This window comes from Hippocampus zosterae, chromosome 11 (genome assembly GCF_025434085.1).
Source record: "Hippocampus zosterae strain Florida chromosome 11, ASM2543408v3, whole genome shotgun sequence".
NCBI lineage: Eukaryota > Metazoa > Chordata > Actinopteri > Syngnathiformes > Syngnathidae > Hippocampus > Hippocampus zosterae.
Window position 1 is genome coordinate 9,899,332 of NC_067461.1, and position 22,081 is coordinate 9,921,412.

Sequence of the window (22,081 nt, forward strand, 5' to 3'; positions counted from 1 at the left end):
AAATGAGCAATCAAATTTAAGAAATTGATCAAAGAGAACCATATAACAATCTTTCAGCCAAACTATCGACCTCTATCTGCATCTCACATCCATCATCTCATCATGAACTGGGTTGCAGCATTGATCACACGCACCACATCCTGATACTGCTACAGTACAAGTTAGATGTAAAAAATGGAGTTCGGAATGTAAAAGAGGTAGTAACATTCCATAATATTCATGTTAGTTGATTACTTATGGATTGTCCAATTTCAAATATCCTAAAAAAGGCAAAACACAGGAAGTATAAAATTCATAATATGAACCAAAATGCCTTTAGCTTAGTGTCGGATTGTAGCATGAGGAGCTCACTATTGGCAATTAATGATTCATACAGACAAAGGGCCCTATTTTCGGGGCCAGGACAAGTCTCACGCAACGCGGTTTCAAACGGTGTGCATGACTGGAGGTTTCTTTCTTTGAGTGTATTTGTTTTGCTGCCAGTGCGCACACTGTCACATCAAGACAAGGAATTTACAATGGCATCGCATCATAATCAGGCATGCGGCAAATTAAATAAACGGCAGATATGAACGAGCTGTTTTGGAAGAACTTTCCAGCACCAAAAATCAAGCCTTCACCAACCACTGGGCCAGCGGAGAGCTATGTGGCCATTTGGCACTAGGCCACACAGCAAGACTGAACAAAATAAATTTTATTGCTCATCACAATGTGAAAGGCATTTTATTTGCGACACTGTCTGTGTCTCTGTCAAAAACAGCCGTGCAATTAAACCGAATTGGCACCAAGAAAGCCTAATTTAATTGACAAAATGCTCATAATATATGATAACGTTTGTCTGATTGATCCATTATATTTATTCATAAATTGAGTACCGATGCAGTCGCACTAAGAGGACTATTAAGAAAACATGAGTGGGGGATCCACTTTGTCGATTAAAAAAATAAATAAAAAGCATGAAGAAAATGCAGTTTACGAGGACCAATTACGCCCCCTAGTGTATGTTAACGGGAGCTTCTGAAACCATGACACTTCCTCCTCCATGCTTCACTGTGGAAACCACACATGTAGCTTCCTCTGCTCGCTTTTTCTGCACCTTATAAAAGAGATGGCGATTGGAACCAAAAATCTCAAATTTGGACTCATTAGTTCAAAGGGCTGATTTCCACTAGTGTCCATTGTGGAATTTTAAGACTCAAAATTATAAGACTTACTGTTTTGATTACACTTTTTTTTGTTTACCAAATAATTGCATCAATATTTCTTCACGATGTCGATGTTGTAAGTTTTCAGCAACAATTATGGGAATTCTTTTGAAAGATGTAAAAACACTGAGAGGGTGTTGCTTCCAAACTTCTGACTGGCATTGTATGCCACATATCTACCTACCAAGTTTATAAAGGAAAGGGGCAAAAGGAACTACAGTCTATGTGCATAAATTGAGCCAATAAAGCGACGATATTATAATACAGACTATTAGTAGATATCTTACTATAATAAGGGAAATTGGAACTACAAAATGACAATCATATTATACTCAAATATGAAACATTACAGACAACAAAGGCATATTGCAACTGCTTATCATCATATGTGGCCCATGAGAATATTTTCCAGGCCTGGCATGCAAATAAAAACAAATAAACGCTTAGAGTAATTGCTATAAAAAGCCTACAAATACTTATAATATAATGTGTGGCCAATTGACAGAGTTAATGGACCACAAATAAAATGGCAAAAGGTTTTTAGATGCCTTAATTTTACAATTCAGTCCTAGCTGTGTATTAAATGGAAGAATAATAAAGCACAGTTTCATCTGGCAGAGACAACAGCTGTACATTATTAATATGACAGTTCACTTTTTAGGGAAGAGCAAGTGGTAACTTCCTGAAAATATTGGCTGCAACTATAGGCGGCCTTTATCAGAGGGGGCAATTCAAACAAGACTTTTATAGTGTACAAACATGGTCATTTTAAAACAATTTTAAAATCCTTCAGTTGAAAAACGTTCCATTCTCGGGGTAATGAAAGAAACAGCTGCATTCGGTCTGTGGAGACTGAACGTTATTAGGACTACTATTTTAATTGAGTTGCTCTGAATTAAATCAGCTTGTGATCCCAATAACATAATCAAATCAAGAAGAAAGTTCCATTTGTTTCTGACCTTGGGTAGTCATAACACCGTCCCATGATTTCATATCGAGATTGTTTGTAGAGGCCCGAAACGATCATTAACAATTGAATCAGGTGTGTTGGAGTAGGGAGGGATCTAAAACAGGCAGGATATGGCTCTCGAGGAACCGGAGTTCTGTAACCCTGCTCTCGGAGGTCATTCAAGACGGTTGGAGAACCATTTCAAGTGATTATCTTAAAAAAAAAAAACGAATTGAGAGAATGCCACAGTGTGTAAAACAGCAAAGCCTACTTTGTGGAATCTTAAATGGAAAACAAATTTGAATAACACTTAAGTTTATTTAAGGTTTCCTAACGTGTTGCTAAATAGTCCGTGTGACTTCAGTATCACAATGCAGAAAGGAAATTGAAAAATAAAAACGCTGAATTTGAAAGTGTTGCCAAACTTTTGACTCGTACTTTACGTGGGTGTGGGTGCACTCGCGGGCGCACACGCGCGCGCACGCACATGAAGCTTTTTTTTTTCAATATTTTTCCTCGTAACACCCCTTTATGCAAATCAACTTCTGTGTCCGGAAATGAACAGTCCCGTGATGTCAGCTAGCGCCGTGTAGCATAGGAATGAGCCCGAGTCCGTTCACTCATCCAAGTGCCTCCTCCTGTGACAGGCGGCGCTCCACTGTCATCGGCTAATATCACTTCAACCGGTACCCGAATCATGTCGGAGTTTATTTCTCTCCCCAATGGACGTGAAGGGTGAGTGAATAGCGCTCACATGACATGAGGGGGATGCCATTAGGTTAGCATGTTGGTGTGCTACACAGGCTAGTTCAGCCTTGCATTCCGCTATTCGCTTTATTGGGAGTCATGTCGCGCTTTCTCCTGAGGCAACTGTCTGATTTTGGGGACTATACCGGCAAGACCGAGTTGTACGAGAGTTTAAATAATGAGCGTGACAACAGATTGGCGAACGTTCGTCTGAGCCCAGATGGACGTCACGTTCATGTCATCCTCCACAAGCCGAACATCGGTCTTGTGACTCTGGACAAGTATGAAAGACCTCAGCTGGTTCAAGTCCAGAGAAAGCTGGATTTGTGTTCCATACGAGGCGAGCCCATTGTGGATATTTTATATTTGGACACAAATAATAATAATGGCGTCAACAGAGACTTTGTGACTGTGGCTGTGATTTACGAGAATGGACAAGCTGAGTTTTGGCAGTTCCAGGATTGCAAAGGAGGCTGGAGTCTCCTGCAAACAGCCGACTTGTGTAACAGTCCCCGGGCCAGAGTGGTGTCTGTGTGCGCCTGCTCTAATCTAATCATTTGGTGTGAGGAGAGGCCACCCTCGGAGAGCTCCCCCTTTCTCAGCTCTGCCAGGAATAAGATGAGACATTGTATCTGCAGGAGAGACTTTGAGGTGGTGGAGGGGGCCGTCATTTTAGGAGGGGTGAAAATCGCCCTTCACAACAATCCTCGATTCACCATGGTCGCCTCGGGACAGTATGTGCACCTCCTTCCAGACGTCAAATTAAAACCACTGAAAAAATTCTTCCTCTCTTGGTGCCCTCGTCAGGACTACTTCCGGATCAGCACCGCGTGTAAAGCAACCCCTTTGAAAAAGCACTCGGCGAAGGAGTCTGACTTTAGGAAGCTGATCACAGACTGTTTAGGGTTTCTGTCAGCTCTTGACCCTCCGGAGATCCTCAATGTCTCCCCTTCGGTGTGTGGGGGTTTGCTACTGCTTCTCAACACAGGCTGGGTTTGTCTCCTGCACCGCGATGGGATGCTGCGGCATATATACAAGATGGCGGATACATGTCCACTTAAATACACTACGTACACCAGCCTCTGCACATACCAGGACACCTTGATGCTGGTCTTAGGCAAAAATCTCTGTCTTATTGACTCAAAGTGTGGCAGAGAGCTGGAAACAATAACACTCGACTGGGAGGGGATTTTGTTTTCCACAAAGACTGACGGATCACCCCACTTGTTCTCGGAAAGTGGACTTTTCAAAGTAGTGCACCAGGATATGGACACTATAAACCTAAAAAGGAAGTTGCCTTCTTTCACTGCAGCGGAGAACATTCACCCTGGAGCCCTCTTGGTGGAAGCTGTGTTTGAGGAGGCGTGTAAATATTACCAACAGAGGAGCCTGAGCAGCACCCAACTCACCGTGGACACCTTAAAGGAAGGGGGGAGGTTCCAGGCACCCATCTCTTTAGCATCCATACTACGTGATTACCTCAGCCCGGTGCCCAAGCAGAAAGCAGAAGAAACTTCCCAAAATGGAGAAATCAGAGGCGATGTGGCAGAGGACAAGCTGAAAGTGTCACTGGAGCTTGAGCTGAAGGCCTTGGTCGCTGTGGAAAAGTTGAAGGGGACTCTGGTGAGGGCTAGCATGAAAGAGGTGGAGGTACTTTGTGAGAATCTAGTCCAGAAAGAAATAGCCCGGCTGCTGTCCGCCCCCGAGCTGCATCGGGACGACCTGCTTTACCTCAACTCCATCTTCAGCGTCTTCCCCTGCCAAGCATGGAGAGCAACACAAGCTGCTCTCCAGCTCCAAGAAAATGGGGATGGCTCTCTGTCCAGCCAGGCGCCGCCAGACATGTGGAAAACCGTCCTCAGTCCCACGCCGAGCTTCCCTGCCTCGATCCCACTTACAAACGGCGGGTCAAAACATAGGAACGGTTCCAAAGCGGACCACAATGCCAATTGTACATCCAAGTCGACAATCTCCGCTTCATCCGTCGTCCTGCCTGTCTTTGAACTCCTCTGCCATTCCGTTTTAAGCTTCCAGCCCACTTGGCTGCCCCGCTTCCTCGAGCTCAGCCAGCAACAGCATGGCTCAGCCGGACTGCGCCTGAGCCTGGCCGCCTCCTCTTGGAGCTTCCCCGCTGGTAGAGCAGACAACGGTGAGAACAACGTGCCTCTCTATAAGCGCGCCCTGAGCGTGCTGTCGTCCGCGAGAACGGATCGGGACCAGCTGCGGGAACTGGAGGTGGAAGTGTTGATGGTCAGCGGGCGGCCCACCGCCATTCTCCAGGCGCTGAGGATTCTGATTGGACAGCAGCAGTGGGAGAAGGTGACCCAGGTGGCCCAGAGGTTCTGTAAGCAGAGTCCTCTGCTGAACAAGGAGATCTTCACCACGCTGCTGTGTGAGGTGACCCAGCACAGAGAACTGGACCCCTACCTTGACCTGCTGTGGGCCCTGTGCCCTGAGGACCTCACCGTCACCACCATTCTGAACCTGGTGCTGAAAAACCTCCCGCCGCCAAGCAGCTTGTCACCCTCTTCCCTTTGTGTGGACTTCAGGCCCAGTGCCTCCCCAGCTCCCTTTGGTGACCCACAAAGTGGTCAGGTGACCATCGGTCTCCTCAAACCTCTGCTGAGAAAGGTCCTCCAGAGGGAGACCAAGCCAAGCCAGCATTATGCTGACATCCTCCAGTCCCCCTCCTTCCCGCCTCCCACGCCCCCCCGCATGCCTACAGAGCCATCCAAAACAAGCACAGACTCACCTCGGGACAGTGCCTTACTTCCTGGTTCTAACTGCTGACCGCCTGTGATGTGACCATATATACTTTATTTACAAACTCAGAGTTGTGTCATAACTTTCAAGCGATGGCTACTCCATAGTGTTACCATGTAAATACTTCTGCTCATTGTTACATGTCCACAGTGAGCCGGTGAACTAATTTATCCCTTCAGCGTTACATGCATGTGGATGTTAAAGTTAACATTGGCTTGCCACAGTTGTGTTCAAGTGTTTGAAAGTACCGTAAAGCTTGTAATGACTTAGATCACTAACTTTTGGCCTCATTCACACAAACCGTTTTTTCCCCCCATTATATTTAGTAAAATGCCAGCTCGGAGCTCAGGGTATCTTCTCTGGAGTTTGGATGTCTCTTTGTAGTACGGCTTCCTCTTGTATTCCAAAGATTGCATGTTGGGTTTATTGACAACTTCAAATTATCCAAAGGTGTAAATCGATCCAATGTCCATATGTGCCCTATTGTTGACGGCATCTGTATATGCCACCTACAGCCCAAAGTCAGCTAGGATAGTGGACAACTACTCTAACATATGGATGAATTTCTCTCCCCCCCCCCACACCCTCCCCCGATTATACAGTATATCATTTGTGGGAGAGGGTTAATTGTACCTTTTCTATCAATGACAGATTGCTGTTTGACTAATGCACTGGACAACTTGCAAATAATGTTTTTGCACTAACAGGGAAGATTTATTTTGGCAGAGTGCGTTGAAAATGTAATGTTAAAAATACTTGTGTGGGGCGGGTGATTTTTATCTGACGCATCAAAGAAAGGTTTGTCCCCAAATGCTCCACAATGTCCAATGCTGTCATTGTGAAAGCCCCCCGCCACACACACACACACACACATTCTTTTTCAGCTCACAAGACATTCCTGATAGAGATGCCAAAGGAAAAGTGACTAATAGTTGAGACTTCAAATTCGAGTAATTCCAGCATGAGGGGGCACACGAAGTCAGTTTGTCTTCCGCAGAGCTGTAAAAAATCCTGAGTCTTATCTCTGCTGACCTCGATGCTCTAGTTTACTATAACCTCAGTCAGTTTGTTTGTATTAAGTTATTTAAGTGCCATGTTGTTTGGATGTTTTGTCATACTGTCGTGCCCCTATTGCGGCATTAAACATCATGAGATTTATTGCCCGTAAAGCTACTGTGACATGTTTGTAACAGTATCAGACTAGATGGTTGCTTTCGTTTGAATGTTATTCCTGCTGTAGTAGTTTCAACACATTTGGCTCCGCTGTAATCAAATGACTGTTGTCACAAAATTTACCAAGACTCGCTTCAGTGAACTCTTTCATTATTAATGTAGCTTCAACAATTTCCTTTGTTCGGGTAAGGCTCCCCTTTTATCAAAAATCAGCCAAAATGTGTGTACAAGTGTGTCTGAATGCTATTAAACTGTGATAAAATGATTGTGCTTGTTCAGCCTCAAATGCTGCCTACTTCGTCTTGTATAATTTAGCCCCCCTCTTCCTAAAAGTAATGAATTGTATAATTCAATTTCAATCTAAAAAAAAAAACAAATCAGGACTAGGCTAATCATATACCGTTTGATTAAAATATATTTATTTTAAATACATGCATTTAAAAAAAAATCAAAGGACCTTATTCACAAATAAATGCATGTTTGCTTTTTGTGCACAAGATGGGCGCGTCCGCAAAATCACCGTCACATTCACGACACGTGCGTATCAATGATCGGCGACAGACATTTGTCAGATATAAACATTTCCACTGGGAGACTTACTTGCTCGATACAAAAACCAAGGCCTTGATTTAATTTCTGGTTGTGCGATCAAAAGTGCTTTCTTTACGTAGTATGAATGAACCCGAATGTCTTGTTGAGTTTCTGCAGCTGATGTTGAAGCTTTTGTATGAGCAGAGGTGATCTCATTCTTAGAGCCAGTAGGCGGGTTCCACATGAAGACGTAAAGGATCACAGGAGCAGTCCAAATGTAGAACCATGGAGTAATTGGAGTGTCCCAGGAGATGCCTGATGGATTTTTTCCTCCGTCCTTGCTAATAACATCCTCTGGCCACAATATTAGGTACACCTGGGCAACACAATCTGAAGGATCGAGTCCACAAAGCCAGTTCCAAATTAGCTCACTGGTGATGGGACAATGTGTTTTCTCAGGAATGTTGTAGAAGTGTTATTTGTAAACACTTGCAATGTTGACAGAAACAAAATGTTGCATATTAGATGTTTCTTGGTGCGTCAAATCACGATTGACTGTTGTACATCATTGAACATGATCAGTGTCTCATAGATGAATGTCAATAATTAACATAATTAACGGTAATTTCAAAACGGTATAATTGTTAATCGTAATTAATGTAAATTAATTTACTCTTGGGTTAAATGTAGTTTTAATTTACATTTTAAGAGTATTAATATATGAAAACCCACCGTACCGTGAAATAACAAAAAAAACGTGTTTGATGACGTAGTGGAGATGGAACAAGACGTCTGCAGCATGGCACTGCCCCCTAGTGGCACCTTTGTGGGTCTTACTGAAATAATGACGAGCCATTTCAAAACGTGTGTAATGGTTGTACTGCGCAGCCAAACTTTGCTACACGACACTTGATCTTTGCCAAAAGGCCGCTGCCTTGTGCCAAGGACTTTTTCTCTTTGACATTTTTGGTACTTTTTTGTGAACGTTGGTATGACAGCATCACAAAAAGTCTCAAATTATCCATTAGATGCACACCAATTGATGTGCTACTTTTCTGTCTTCTTCAGTCAGTATTCACAGACCTAATAAGCCTTCTGATTTGAGTGTTCAAGTTCTCCTAATTCAATTATACATAGACCACCTGCGTCGTTTAATGGGTAAAGAAAATACATGCAGCGGACTCCCAGCACGCCTCTATTGTGTTTAAGGCAGTGATAATTTTACAGTTTGAGCTCTGTGAGTCCCATTATGCCTCTAGAGAGTCCTAAATTTGTAATTCTGAAATGTTCTACTTATTCAATTGCATATGATAATATCAAACAACAGCAATGTACATCGATAATAGGTTTATTTCTTATATACAAATGCTGCAAAAATTTAAATAATTCAGGCATACAAGATTATAATCGCAAAAAACTATCCAACTTTAGCTGCTTCCTCTGTAATATCTCTAATACTTGCTTTAACATTACACGACTTGGCAATTGTCTGCTTTCCACGAGGTGAAGGCCAATCTCGTCTCGCAAGAACGGAAATCTCGTCACACAAGATCAAAACAACAATGGTGGCAATTATCGAACTGCGATCGTTGCTGGAAAAAAAGATTAACCGTAGTTTTGGGGATTTTTTTGCTTTTTTTTTTTACTCAGAAATTTCCTTGTGTCCCAAAATTGCAAATTATTTGGAACTGTGCGTCTGGCGGGAAAATTATGCGTCTCGGACGCGGGTCGCAGAGCTGACGAGATGGCTGTTAAGGTTATTGTGCCATTATTATTATTTTTGTCTAATCAATGCAGGACAGTATGTGCAACATCTTTGCCAGAGTGCTTTGCAGATTTCATTTTTTGTCTTCAGAGTTGTCTAAAATCTCAAGTCAACGCTGTTGTCGCTGTCAAGATGAGGACCATGCCGTCAGACTGTTTTCATTCCTTGTCACTGAAAATAACATCGCCAGGCCGGAAATGTTCAGTTGGGTTGACATATATATAGTCAAATTCATTTAAATATGTGGCAGTTTTTAACCCACCTATATCCACAGAGCTCAGTGTGTTTCCTGGTCAGTGGTGACAATATAAATCTAATTTAACAGTTCCAATAATGCCATGTTGACTCAGGTGGCAAAATGAATTACTACTAGATAAATGTTAAAAATGCACCCATATCCATCTCCACCCGCAATAAATGAAAATCCGCGAAGTGGCGACCAATTAACATATTTTAAAAAATGTCCGCAAACGGTCCACGAGAAGCTGCGAAAGTCAGCAAAACAACAGTGCGTCACAGAGCGACATATACAGTACTGTGCTCCATGTATATGAACAATATATATATATTTTTTTTTTATGAATGTTTGAAAAAATCCACGATAAACGGACCGTGTAGCGAGTGATCACTGTATTTCATTATTTCTGCACTTGCTCATTTATTCTCCCTGTTCTCATTAAACTGCTGCGCTGTGTCTACCAATCGGCTTGTCTAGGTGTTTTGTCAGTTTGCTTGTATTTAGTTGCCTCTGGTTTCTTTCAGTCCTTGCCGGTTCATTGGCTTGTCTCGTCATCTTGCATGCTGCCATGGCCGTTTTGGTTTGTTACTTGATATCGTGTTTATGGATTTATGTTAATTTTGTGTTTGATCCGTGATTCTGTGCCCTTTATTGTGTCGTCCAGGAAAAATATCTTTACCTTTTGTTTTTAAGTAGATACTGCCCTCGGGCTTTGTTGCATTTCTTTGCTGGAGTATTCTTTCCTAAAAAAAAAAAAACATTTTTTAATCCCAAACATCCATCCCAAACATTGTCATTTTAATTGAAAAATAAATTTGGTAAGATGAAAATGGTGGTTTGATTTTTTTCAAGCGCTACATTTAAATATTTTTACTATCAGTTTTTGGAATGTGGGAGGATCTAAAAATCATACACCCCTCCGCACAGGAAGGCTGGAGTCATTTTTTTACCGCAATAGCTAATATGGATTAAGGCTGCATGGGCACTCTGGTGTAAATGATGTACTCACTTTGTGATGTCGGCATACTTCATTCTCCTGTAGTGCTTTGCTAGTTTCACAGACAATATGATGCTGGGGATAAAGAAGATGGCGCACCAGCCAAGACTGAACCAGAAGGCATTCTAATGGTATACGAAAAACACATAAAACCAATCACAAATGAGTTATTTGGATCTGACAATGCTACCTTTTTTCCTGAATTGTGGTTCCTGCTTACCAGAGATGCCACAAGGTACAAACACAGGATGGTCTGAGCAGAGTCCACAACCTCAGCCAGAGCACCACAGCGGCCAAATTCTACCTTCATCTGATGAAAAAAAGCGTTAAAGTTTGTACAGTAGGTTCGTTAGTTTCTAGTTAGCAAGCTAGTTTATTTGTTTTTTTGGTGACTACTGGTAGTTTGTTAGTTTCAAAGCTAGCAGTATTACGGTACTTTGATAATGGCTAGCTTTTTTTTTATCCATTCTGTTTTCCAGGAAGGTGGGATTTATTATACTTTATTCTAATTGATTTTTCTTTTGGTTCATCACAACGCATTCTGACCATCTCTCATAATATTCTTTAGATTTAGGAATACAGTGTTTCCTCCCTCCTCTCTCTTCATTTATTGCGGATTCACTCATATTTTCATTTCTGACCATTGGTCGGACCGGTGTATTTTGTTTTTTAATGCATAATGGACCATGAAAAGTAGACAGTTGGTCATCTATAATCAGCAGCTTGGTATTTATTCTACATGTTTAATTTTAAAAGTTACATTTATTCAGTGTAACAAGTATTTAGGAGGGTGGGACCTCTGATGGGGTTCATAATGGCTTCGTAGATAAAAAGAAGGAAAACGTTAACCTCTATTTCACGGAAATTCATTTACGGGGTGGGGTAGCTGGAAATATTATTTTACTTTGTTAACTGTTTTGTTAAGCACTTTGTTACAGCTGCCGCTGTTGTGAAAGCGCTATATAAATCAGCATGTATTGTATGCTGCCTATGAAACGTGAGAGAAAACTGTAAAGTAATACCATTTCATTGTGTAACTTAATTGGAGAGACAGCAGTCCGTATAATCATCATGCAGTCAGCACAAATCATGTGACGTTGAGAGAGGAAAGTAATTTCATCTGTGCTGTATGTTACACATAGAGCGTAATAACAGCATGGACATGTATTGTATACGTCCTTACCAAACGTCCGATACAATCTAAACCGGGAGACAGCTGGCTTTGCAGGAATTTTTTTATTTTCTGTGGGTGATAAAGAACATTGAGAATAATATCAAAATAAAATCCAGAACAATAATCCTCAAATATTCTTTCTACATTGCAATCGGAAAGAATTGGTGGATTCTCCCAGTTTGTGGCATGGAAAGAGCAAAGGCAAAAAGGGGAGCGAGATTGTGATGCAAACTCACATCTTTAATGTCTTTGGTGTTGAGAGCATTTTGTGTGTCCACCAACGTGTTCCCCACCTCCTACAAAAAAATGGTACAATTATGCATTCAACATGGGCACATCATCATGTACGTATGTAAGATGAGCTCACCTTTATGACCTTTATAGTTTTAATGACATCTTCCTGGAAAGGAAAAGCAGATGTAGAGCATGTACAACGCTGAACAGAGGGTTGTAATCGCATTCAAGGATATAATCCAAGCTGGCCACTTGCCAGTTAATGTTTACTTGCTAGCTGTGTGTTCACTGCTTACTTTGCTCATTCATTAGCTGGGTTTGGCTCGAATTGCAGTTTGTTAGACAATTACTTTAGCGATCATCATAGTTGGCTGGCTATGTTGTTTGTTTGCTGGTGTCACAATTTGTGTCAGAGCCAGTGTGACAGTTTAATGAGATATTAAATTACTTGACTGGCTTGTTAGTGGTTTTTGTTCGTAGGCTGCATAGTTAGACGTCAACTTGCTTGTTTATTAGGTTGCGTCATAGAGGCCACACACCAATTTTGGGTTGATGCTCATCGTAATAGAGGTCTTAATTTTGGTCAGGTCGTCGGCTGCTCTGTTCAATACCTCTTGGAAGATTGGCTCCTGAAGGGTGACAAGATTAGCGGATGTGTTAACGTTCACTGTGATCATTCCAGACAACTGATGTGAAGTGGTGAGATGACTCACATTACTGGCTGTGGCTTGATCTCTGAAGTTCTTAATTGTGTCGTCCAGTTGAGTGGTGTCAATCTAATGCAGTCGAAAACATATTACGATAGTCCATACACAACTGTCATGACAATGTACTAGATTTTTTACTACCAACATTGTTTAACCTGATTTAGTTAATGGTTTGGTCATCGTTTTCCAAAGCAAATGCAGATGTTAAGAAAAGTCTGCTTTCATGAAGGACTTTACAAATCTCACCTCAACTCAAGTGTAATTATAGAGCACTTTCAAACAGCCATCGCTGCACACAAAGTGCTGTACATGGACCAACTAACATATACAACAGTAAAGCAATAAAAAAAAGTAGCAAAGACGGTGGAGAGAACCAAACAGTATAACTAAGATAATAATTTGGGTCATGCTGAGTCAAATGCCAAAGAATACAAGCGAGTTTTGAGCCGGGTTTTAAAGATGGGCATCAAGGAGGCTTGCCAAATGTTCTGTGAGAGGTCATTCCAGAGCGAGGGACCAGCAACGGAAAAGGCTCAATCCCCACTGAGCCTCAGTTTAGTTCTTGGTACTTCTAATAATGTCTGGTCACGTCGGGCAGGTGTGCAGGGGCGGATGAGCTCAGAGAGGTAAATCGAAGAATAATAATTACTATTAAGAGACTTAAATCAAAGGATGTGGACAATTTTAAGTTGAACAATGGCTCTAAAATGCTTACTAGATTGTTAAAATAGTTGATGATTAATTTTCACACCTGCGCACAACATATATCAACAACACACAGGAGAATTTCTGTCCCATTTAACGTAGGTGGACAGGTTCCGGACAATGTCACTCGTGTTATCCACTTGGGTAGCCACAATTTTTTTTTAATCCCAAATTGCTGTATGCAAGAAAGAACATGACTTTTTGTACTATTTTCATTGAAGAACCCACTTGTACCCACACACACAAACACACACACACACTCGGACATTTTCAGCGCACCGTTAGACGGTCCGTCTGGATGTTTTGGAGATTCGATTTGAATTCTTTGTCAAAGATTTGGGGGACATTGAAGTTGATGTCATCGATTTTCTTGATGTGCTGTGTACCAAGAAGATGTGTTTTAAGATATGCACGTAAAACATGAGAGTGGGAGGAGTCGACATTTACCTGGTCTATTTTGAGGTACTGATTAATTTGAGATCCATAACTCTTTTCCAGCTGGAGTGTGGACCACAGAGACTTGTTTTCCCCACACTCACTGCAAACACGAACATCATCAAATTGAATCTTCACCAAAACTTGGCTTTATATGACAGTCAAAGCCAAGTCATCTGCTGGTTTTAACAATTGATCTACGCCAAACTTGGAAGGAGGAATGTGGTTGGTTAAACTGAGGCAACACAATCGTGGCAAGGTCACATGACAAAAAGACGTCTTGAATGTTCACATCTCGATTTCGATTCAATAAGGATATCTATCCCAGCACTAGACCCTTTAAAATTTGTTCACAATTGTCCAGTTAAGTCTTTTGGTTGCTTTGCTTGACGTGCAATCTAAATGTGGTCACGAGTGGCAATGTCAACAATCCTCTCATGTTAGCAACAATTAACATTATCGTTTTGTCTCTTGGCCCCTTTGGACAATTAATTGCACACCCTTAACCTGTGGTGCGTTGGAATTCAGAATAAACATGTGCAACATATGTCTACCTACCTGTATATACTCGAGAGAGTGAAATTGCCCTTCAGGTTTAGCGTTTTACCCAAATCCAATTGTGGTATCACAGTTGGAGCGAACTGTCAAGAGAGGAGGAAAAAAAACCAAGCATGTTCACGTTACGTTTTTGTTGTTGTTTTAAGCATTTTACGCACTTCACCTGCAGCAGTTCTCCACTGCTCCATGGTTTACACACCAACGTGTGAACGTTGCCTCCCAGCAGAAAGAGCAGCGTCACAGCCAACATGAGCAGCCACGAGACCAGGACGCTCAAACTTGCCCCACTGTAAATGATGAAAATGAACAGATGGAAATGAACGGTTATCTCCGACAAGCACAAAGAGCAGCAATTGCTTTTCATCTTTTTTTTTTCTTTCAGGAGCAAGCATGTAGCCACAGCTTTTGCAATGTGGGAATCGTGATATAAAGTCACATATTTGAGCAAATAAAAATGAAAATATATCAAAAGATTACTTCTGTGACCAAGATGGCAGTGTTAATTCGAAGGGAAGGGTACAGTAGTAATTTGGCCAACACTGAACTGCACTCACATGATGAGGATAATTCCACCGCAATTGGCCACATTGGATCGTTCCCTGGGCTCTTGAGTCGGTTTCAGACCGAGAGGTCCCAAGATGAGACCCAGAACGTTACATAGAACCACGAGCAGGACCACCAAGCACATGCTGACAGACACACCCCACCTAGCAAAGCAACAACCAATGAGGCAATGGATTTTGTCTCCTCTACTTTTATGTGTCAATGACAAGCGTTTTGTCTTCTTACCTGATGCTCTCGGCTCGGTCCACCTCCCTCCTCTTCAACTGGATGTTATTCTGCAGGTTTTCCACCCGGCCCAGTAATTGATTCATATTTAATTTTTGGGAAATGTCGTTCACCTTTTGGGAGATCTGAGTTTTGATATTGTTCACTAAATATGAAATGAGACAAAATTAGTCATTTGATATCTTGACACATGGCTTGGGCACGTAATGATTACTCACAGTTCAAGGCGTCCAAATTGTTTGTGATGTCCCTTAACTACAAACAAGTCAAATGGTTACTTTTCAACTTTAAAGTAACACATAATTAATCATAGATGAAATATTGTATAATCTACTCAGTATCCTTGGTCACTTTTATGTACTTTATACATTTAGGCACACTAAAAATTTGAACAGATGGAAAAACCAGGCTAAATATAGAGTGTTTTTTAACACCAGGCAACCTTAGTGAGGCTAAGAAGAGGTACAGAAAATGGATGGATGAATGTTTCAAACACAGCCAATGGCACACATATGTAATTAAAACAGAGGGTAAGTGTTCTTCAATTCCAATAATAATAATAGTAATAATAAAGACCATGTGACTTAATGAAATAATGCAATGAACTGACCTTGTCAGTTGATATACTTGCTTCCAGTTGATCTCTAACTGTAGTTAGTTTATTTTCCATGTCAGTATTTGTGAACTGTATTTGTGAAAAAAAGAAAACATGTCAAGCACAATTTTGTCAACAGCATATTTTCTATTATTCTTGTTGTTTATTTTAATCCCGTTGAGTTGAACTGAACCGAAACATTCTTTGAACACTCTAAAGATCGAGTCAAGTAGGTACAATATTTGATTGTTGTGACTTACATCGGATGGCAGGTTAGTGGTCTCTAGATTCGTCCTCAAATTGTCACAGTCACTCGTGACGCATTGTGTCAGGTCATTTGTAATTCTGCTCTTTAAATTATTGAAGTTCGTTTTCTCATCTGCCATTTTGTTGTTCAGGTCTTTCTGCAATGTCATCAGCTCATCCACAGCTACCCATGGAAAAGTACACCGTTAAGCATTGTTTTCAACCAAACACCTGACAAAGCATTCTTTGGCTTTTTTATGAAAGAATCAGCCTCAACACATTTGAATAATTTTGACATTGTTGCATCGTCTAAATAAACAGCCCGGTGTGTCACAAATTATTCCAAATATGTAAAAATGTTTCACGTTCAACACGTTTAATGTACACTTCATACTTTAGGGTTTTTTTCAGGGCTTCACATTCACCCAAGACTGCAAGCGGGCAATTTCCGACCACTTTGACGCACAGAAAACAAAATGACCTAGATGACAAGCTACCAAAACAGAAAGACGACCTACCAATCTACCTCCTGACCAAACAATAGGCCTAGCTAAACAAGAACTACCAATTACCCACTCACTTACTAAGATACCAACCTACCTAAACAAAAACTACCTGCCTAACAAAATATACCAACCCACCCAAATGAAAAAAACAGCAAAACCTACCTACCACAAGAAATGATCTTCCTTTTCAGCTACACAAGAAAAGCTCAAAATGCAATCACCACCTACAGAAAAAACACCTTACCCATCCATCCACTTACTTCTATCCCTACTTAAATATTAAATAACAAACAACCTAAACAAACTACTTACTTACCGATCCATCTATCCGTCAACCTATACCAAAACTTCCAATTCTTGTATGTCTAACATTTGATCGAAAAGGCAACCAAAAAGTGCAAAGCTGTTCTCAGGATGATGGATTGTAGATCGTGGGCTGGTCTCTGCTTGTCGTAACTTGACAACAATGATGCAATTAGCTCTTCACACGCTCATCAGAAACAGTACTTGGTATCCAAAAGTGTCATACCAACTTTTAGACGGTCAAGGTCAGCCACCCCATCATTTGGAAGGATGTGATTCAGTAACGCAGGTCCTGACAGGAAACATTAGGCAGAAAGATGATAACAAATTTGACAACATTAAAAATTACTCTTTATACCTTTTATGTTTTTTTCAACATTGTCCACCATGTTACTGCTCTGGTCCCCCACATGTTGGAATTGCTGAAAACAGGAAGATCACTTTTACCATATTAGACACAAGGCTGAAACATCGTAGTAATGTTTGGCAATTGTGACAAAAATGTGATAATACAACTGAAACAATATAAAATATCAAATTTTACTATTAAAAAAATCACACTCGTTAACATGTAATGAGAAAAAAAATCTAAAATTGCACCAATTACTTATTCAAATAAAATGGGTATTTTATTTGAATGGTATTCAACTAGTCAACCAGTTAGATTTGATAATACATAAATTGAAAAAATACATTTAATGAAGTTTAGGAAAAATGGCTTGCAAAGTGTAAATGGTCATCAGGCCCAATTAAACAACAGAGCAAGGACCCATGTCCTTTCAACAGCCCTGGATTTTGATTTGATTTGAGCAGCAGCGATCATCCAAATAAGCATGAGTAAAGAGAAGTAAACAAAGGTCCCCAAACAGGCATAGTGGAAAATACCTTGTCCAGGATTCTGAGAAAGGCTTTGATGTTATCAAAGGTATTGTTGAGTTTTATTTGGCTTTGGTCCAGTCTCGCTCTGAATTCCCAGGTACTTTCGAACATGCAGATGTTACCAACTCTGCAAACACAAGAGTCCAAAATACGACTTAGGTTACTTGCAATGTGCTACCACAGAGTCACTCACTTAAATAAAAAGACTTACAAGAGAAAGATTGTGATGATGGCAGTGCTCCAGTACAAGTTTCTCCTTTCCTTCAAAATAGAGTGTGTCTGCTCCTGGTATATTTCGCCCCCACATTTGCCAGCAAAGCGGCAGCAGGCAATTACCGAGCCCACTATGGGCATCAGTAGGATGTAGAGAAGGCCGATGACCGCACACACTACGAAGCCAATGCCGTAGGCCAACACCTGTTCATGAACAAATTGGGGTATGGTAGTTGTCACAATGCCTCTTCCCAATAAAGCATAGGTGTCAAACTGCGGTCCTGGAGGGCTGCTGCCCTGCATGTTTTCCAAGTCCCCCTGTTGCAACACACCTGATTCACATGATCAGATCATCAGCAAGCTCTGCGCAAGCCTGACATTGAACCTGTTCATTTGCAATAAAGCATTTTATACAGGTGGAAGGGGAGAGGGGGTAGGGGTAGATAGGTAGGAAGCGATGTGGTAGATAGGTAAGTAGGTAGCGTGCTAGGCACATAGTAGCTAGAAAGGTAAGTCGCTGGCAAGGTGGCTAGGCAGCCAAATATTTGGTTAGATAGGTAGTTACCTATGTGAGGAGTTAGGTGAGTACCAAGCTAGCAAGCTTTATGGCTAAATAGGTAAATAGTTAGTGACGTGGGTACACTAAGAACACTCGGGTTAAATTTCTGTTTTCATTAAGGACCAACCCACACATGGGTGTGTGTGTGTGTGTGTGTGTGTGTGTATATATATATATAATGTGAATATAACGTGTATATATACACACACACAATGCCTTACCAACGCAAGGCCCTTGAGCTTTTTTTTATTCCTGCACTCAACCTGTGCAACTCACACGGAGTTACAAGGTAACGTGTTGGCGTTCAAAGGATTAATATGAGTAACGTACTTACCAAAACAACGATAAAGAAATGTCAGGTATTTACTTAAACACGTGCTGTGCGTATAGATATATGAGCAGGAAGTCAATGGCTGTCACCTGTTGAATGTACTTGTCTGATCGAAGAATGCTCATATTCCGCACTGCTTGCTCGATCAGCCCTAGATCAAGGGATTCAAGCAGATAGAATGGTGAAACATTATTTAAAATACAATCTCAACTGAGTTACTCCAGACTAAGCAAAATTTCAGTTTTTCAAAAAGGGATGGTTATAAGCATGTTGTGTTCCACGCAAAGATTTTAATCTGTGACATTGTAACAACAGAAATGTGACACTTGTGTACCAGGAGATGACAATGCAAAATGCAGAGTCATGCTGGATTTGTGTACTCATGGTAAATACAGTACCTATACCTCCTGACTGTTACCTCATTAACCGACTGGTGACACAGCACCAGGAGCAACTGGTCATTCGGTATCTTGCTCAAGGAAACTTTGACATGGCTGCTGGGTCCAGGGATCAAACCACCAACCTCCAGGTTGGGAAACAACCACTCTACTACTGAGCTACTTGTGCAACTTTCTGAATGTTGCTTTTTTTCTCAATAAATTGTGATTTAATTTCTCATTGTAAAAAGTTTCTTACAAAGTATTACTGACCTGCAGGAAAGGCTTGGGGTTGGATAACACTGAGAAAGCCATTCACCAAATTAGCCATGAAGCTGGTGGTCTTGTCAGACAAATCAGAGTAGTTCGCCGAAGGCATGTCCTGTAGGTTGCATGCTGTGTTTTGTTCCGCTGCTAAGTAACCCCCTAGAATCCAGAATCCTGCTATGGCCCTCAACACTGCAACCATGCCGTGTCGCATCTTGCTGGCCTCTGTTCCCTTGCTTAGCGGAAGAGAGTACCGTCAGGGGCTACTTGGTGGAAAGTGTCTCACCTGCAACCAACATCACACAAATACTGTAAGATGACAAGCTCACATAGGGGAACCCACACAGATGGTCACAAAAACAGGCAGTCAGGGTCATCATAGAAATAGGGGGAAAACTAAATAATGAACATTCTCCTTAGTTCCGCATGTTGAATACTATGTTGACACATTAGTATGGAGAATGAGCTGACTTTTAAACAGTACTGCCGAATAACAGGAAGCATTACAAGATGTTGGGTGAGTTTCTGTGTTCGTAGTGTAAACACAATGAAATGCTGTGTGCACCTGAAACACCGACACGCCTCTATTACTGCTATCTGGTGAGATTCCAGCAAGACACAGCAAAGTGCTTAAACTTCTGGTCTGCTATTCAACCCCTGTTGCACAAACCTAAATCCAAGACACGAAAAGTTTTTGAAGACAACAGCATTTAATGCTACAAACTTCGTCAGGTATATGAAGAAAAAAAATCGCTCAAGCCTCACTGAGGACAGTGTACAATGTGAAAACGAAGGTGAGGTCTACAGCCCTGAGGCTGCATGCTGAGGTTCGGGAACAAAAATTTATAACCAGGATAAAATAATGACTGTAATTGGCCGTTATTTTGCAAGGTCATAAAAAGGAAGCTGGAAGTAGTGCAAGAGGTACTAAATTGATATCAATTGACACACCTACCACATCTCAGTGACCTCCTGTGATATGCGATTCTGACGGTTCCCGCTCCAAGTTGATCTGCTCTACAGGTTGTTGTCAAGTTGATTACCGGTACATGCTCTACCTCTGGGAGGAGGGTGAAGGAAATAGTGGCACTAAAAGATGAAGGAGTGAGGTCATGGAGGAGGAGCAGTAGGTGGGTGTTAAGGAAGTAAATAGAAATGTGATCTTGGCCCACCAACTTCCCAGCAGTTGGGATCACGCAGGTTTAAAGATAATGGCAGAGCAAATGCAAATGAGCCCAGAACTACTGAACCAAGAGATTACGGCAACATAAACTTTCAGTTGAATGGTTACAAAAAAGGCAAAGTTTATGCCATCTGTAATGTTGATTGGCTTACGTCATACATCTTTTAAAATATGTATTTATACATTTCCACATTTATTCACTGAAAAAGTCCGCGCTAATGAAACTATCCATCCATCCATTCATCCATTTTCTGATCTGCTTTATCCTCAAGGGTCGCTGGAGGAGGGTTGCTGGAGCCAGCCAATCGCATTGCATGTGTTGAGGAATGGGAGCTGTCAATTTGCTCTTGGCCCTTCCTTGGTTACATGGCACACAGAGACGAATAACCATCCATGCTCACGCCCACACCTCGGGACAATTTAGAGTGTGCCGTTAACCTGCCATGCATGTTTTTGGAATGTGGGAGGAAACCGGATTACCTGGAAAAAGCCCACACGGTCACAAGGAGAGCATGCAAACTCCACACAGAAAGGCCAGAGCTGGAATTGAACCCTGCAACTCTGCACTGTGAGACCGATGCGATAACCAGTCTTCCACCAGGCCGCCGCTGGATTGATTAATTAAAATTAAATTCTAAATCAAATTAAACACGTTTTACTGTTTTTATTTAAAATGACACATTTAAGATAAGATAATCTTTATTTGTCCCACACTGGGGAAAGTTGCAGTCTAGAGCAGCAAAATTTGTTTTAAAAAAATTGCAGTTTAACTAAGTACTTGATTAATTAATAAATTATCAATATTAAACATTGGACATAAAATACTTTGAGTTATACATCACAAAGGCAATGTCTTTCTTCATTTTGATTCCCTTTTTTACACTACATTGTTATCAATGCAACATTTCTGTTTTATCTGAGTTCAGGGGAAAAAAGGAGAGTCTCAGAATTACATTTTTAAATTAAGCAAATGAATTAAAATAACGTTCACTTAATATTCCGGTGCTTTAAATTGTACTTCGGCACCACCACTTGCTGACGGATATTCACTGCGGTTTGGTGAATTTTTTTGAGCTCCTACTGCCGTTTGACACCTCATATCTTCGGTTTTCCGATCCAAAAACACCCGAACTCAACATCAAGACATCACACGGGTCGGGGGAGAACATACTCGGAGAAAAATGTTTGTTTTTATCTTACTCAGAGCTACCGGGTACCTCTCGAGAAGCGTTGCCTTTATGTCATTTTTCTGAAGTATGATTTATCGACTGCTATTGCTAACGAAGCTCGTCAAGCAATGGCAAATTCCGACTACAATTAACTCAAGGCCGTCTAAGTACAGCCAAACATTAAAGAGGCGAATATGACCAGGAACAAACAGTAGACTCCACGTGTGACGTCATTCGTCGGGATTGGTCAATTTAATGTCCCTATTACGTGTGAGAGCATTGATTCGTGATTTTTATAATTAGTGTTGTTTCACTGCCCAATAACACGTACTTTGTTTAATTGCTTTGAAGGTCAGATATGTTCGTTGGCTGACGACAGTGTCATTGTTTTTGTATCCCGTTACACGTCATATAACAAAAAGATGGGAGTTTAGTACAGGGCGTCGTCAGTTCAGGCACCACCGCCTCAAACAATAAATACCC

General features: G+C 41.3%; 2 protein-coding genes across 4 annotated transcripts; one reads left to right on the forward strand and one right to left on the reverse strand.

Annotated features, from left to right (window-relative positions):
• The first annotated feature begins 2,690 nt into the window (after positions 1-2,690).
• Positions 2,691-7,102, forward strand: LOC127610349 (BLOC-2 complex member HPS6). The gene has a single exon (XM_052080366.1). It carries the CDS (start codon positions 3,001-3,003, stop codon positions 5,689-5,691), a length of 2,691 nt encoding a protein of 896 aa, XP_051936326.1. The 5' UTR covers positions 2,691-3,000; the 3' UTR covers positions 5,692-7,102.
• On the reverse strand, positions 5,977-21,781 carry prom2 (prominin 2). Of its 3 annotated transcripts, XM_052080367.1 has the most exons (26): positions 21,630-21,781; positions 20,196-20,335; positions 19,253-19,532; positions 18,692-18,753; positions 17,711-17,916; positions 17,506-17,626; positions 16,979-17,042; positions 16,847-16,912; positions 15,826-15,995; positions 15,581-15,655; positions 15,189-15,225; positions 14,971-15,115; positions 14,736-14,888; positions 14,345-14,468; positions 14,182-14,264; positions 13,636-13,726; positions 13,468-13,566; positions 12,490-12,552; positions 12,316-12,405; positions 11,910-11,942; positions 11,779-11,838; positions 11,552-11,611; positions 10,589-10,678; positions 10,381-10,493; positions 10,051-10,114; positions 5,977-7,758 (listed from the first exon to the last, which is right to left on the reverse strand). In XM_052080367.1, the coding sequence occupies exons 3-25, from the start codon at positions 19,458-19,460 to the stop codon at positions 10,060-10,062; spliced, it is 2,268 nt and encodes a 755-aa protein (XP_051936327.1). In that variant the 5' UTR covers positions 19,461-19,532; positions 20,196-20,335; positions 21,630-21,781; the 3' UTR covers positions 5,977-7,758; positions 10,051-10,059. The 3 variants fall into 3 exon arrangements, with proteins under 3 accessions (XP_051936327.1, XP_051936328.1, XP_051936329.1); XM_052080368.1 differs by lacking the exon at positions 5,977-7,758 and having other exon boundaries at positions 8,701-10,114; positions 20,202-20,335; XM_052080369.1 differs by lacking the exons at positions 5,977-7,758; positions 16,847-16,912 and having other exon boundaries at positions 8,701-10,114.
• Positions 21,782-22,081: the final 300 nt, after the last annotated feature.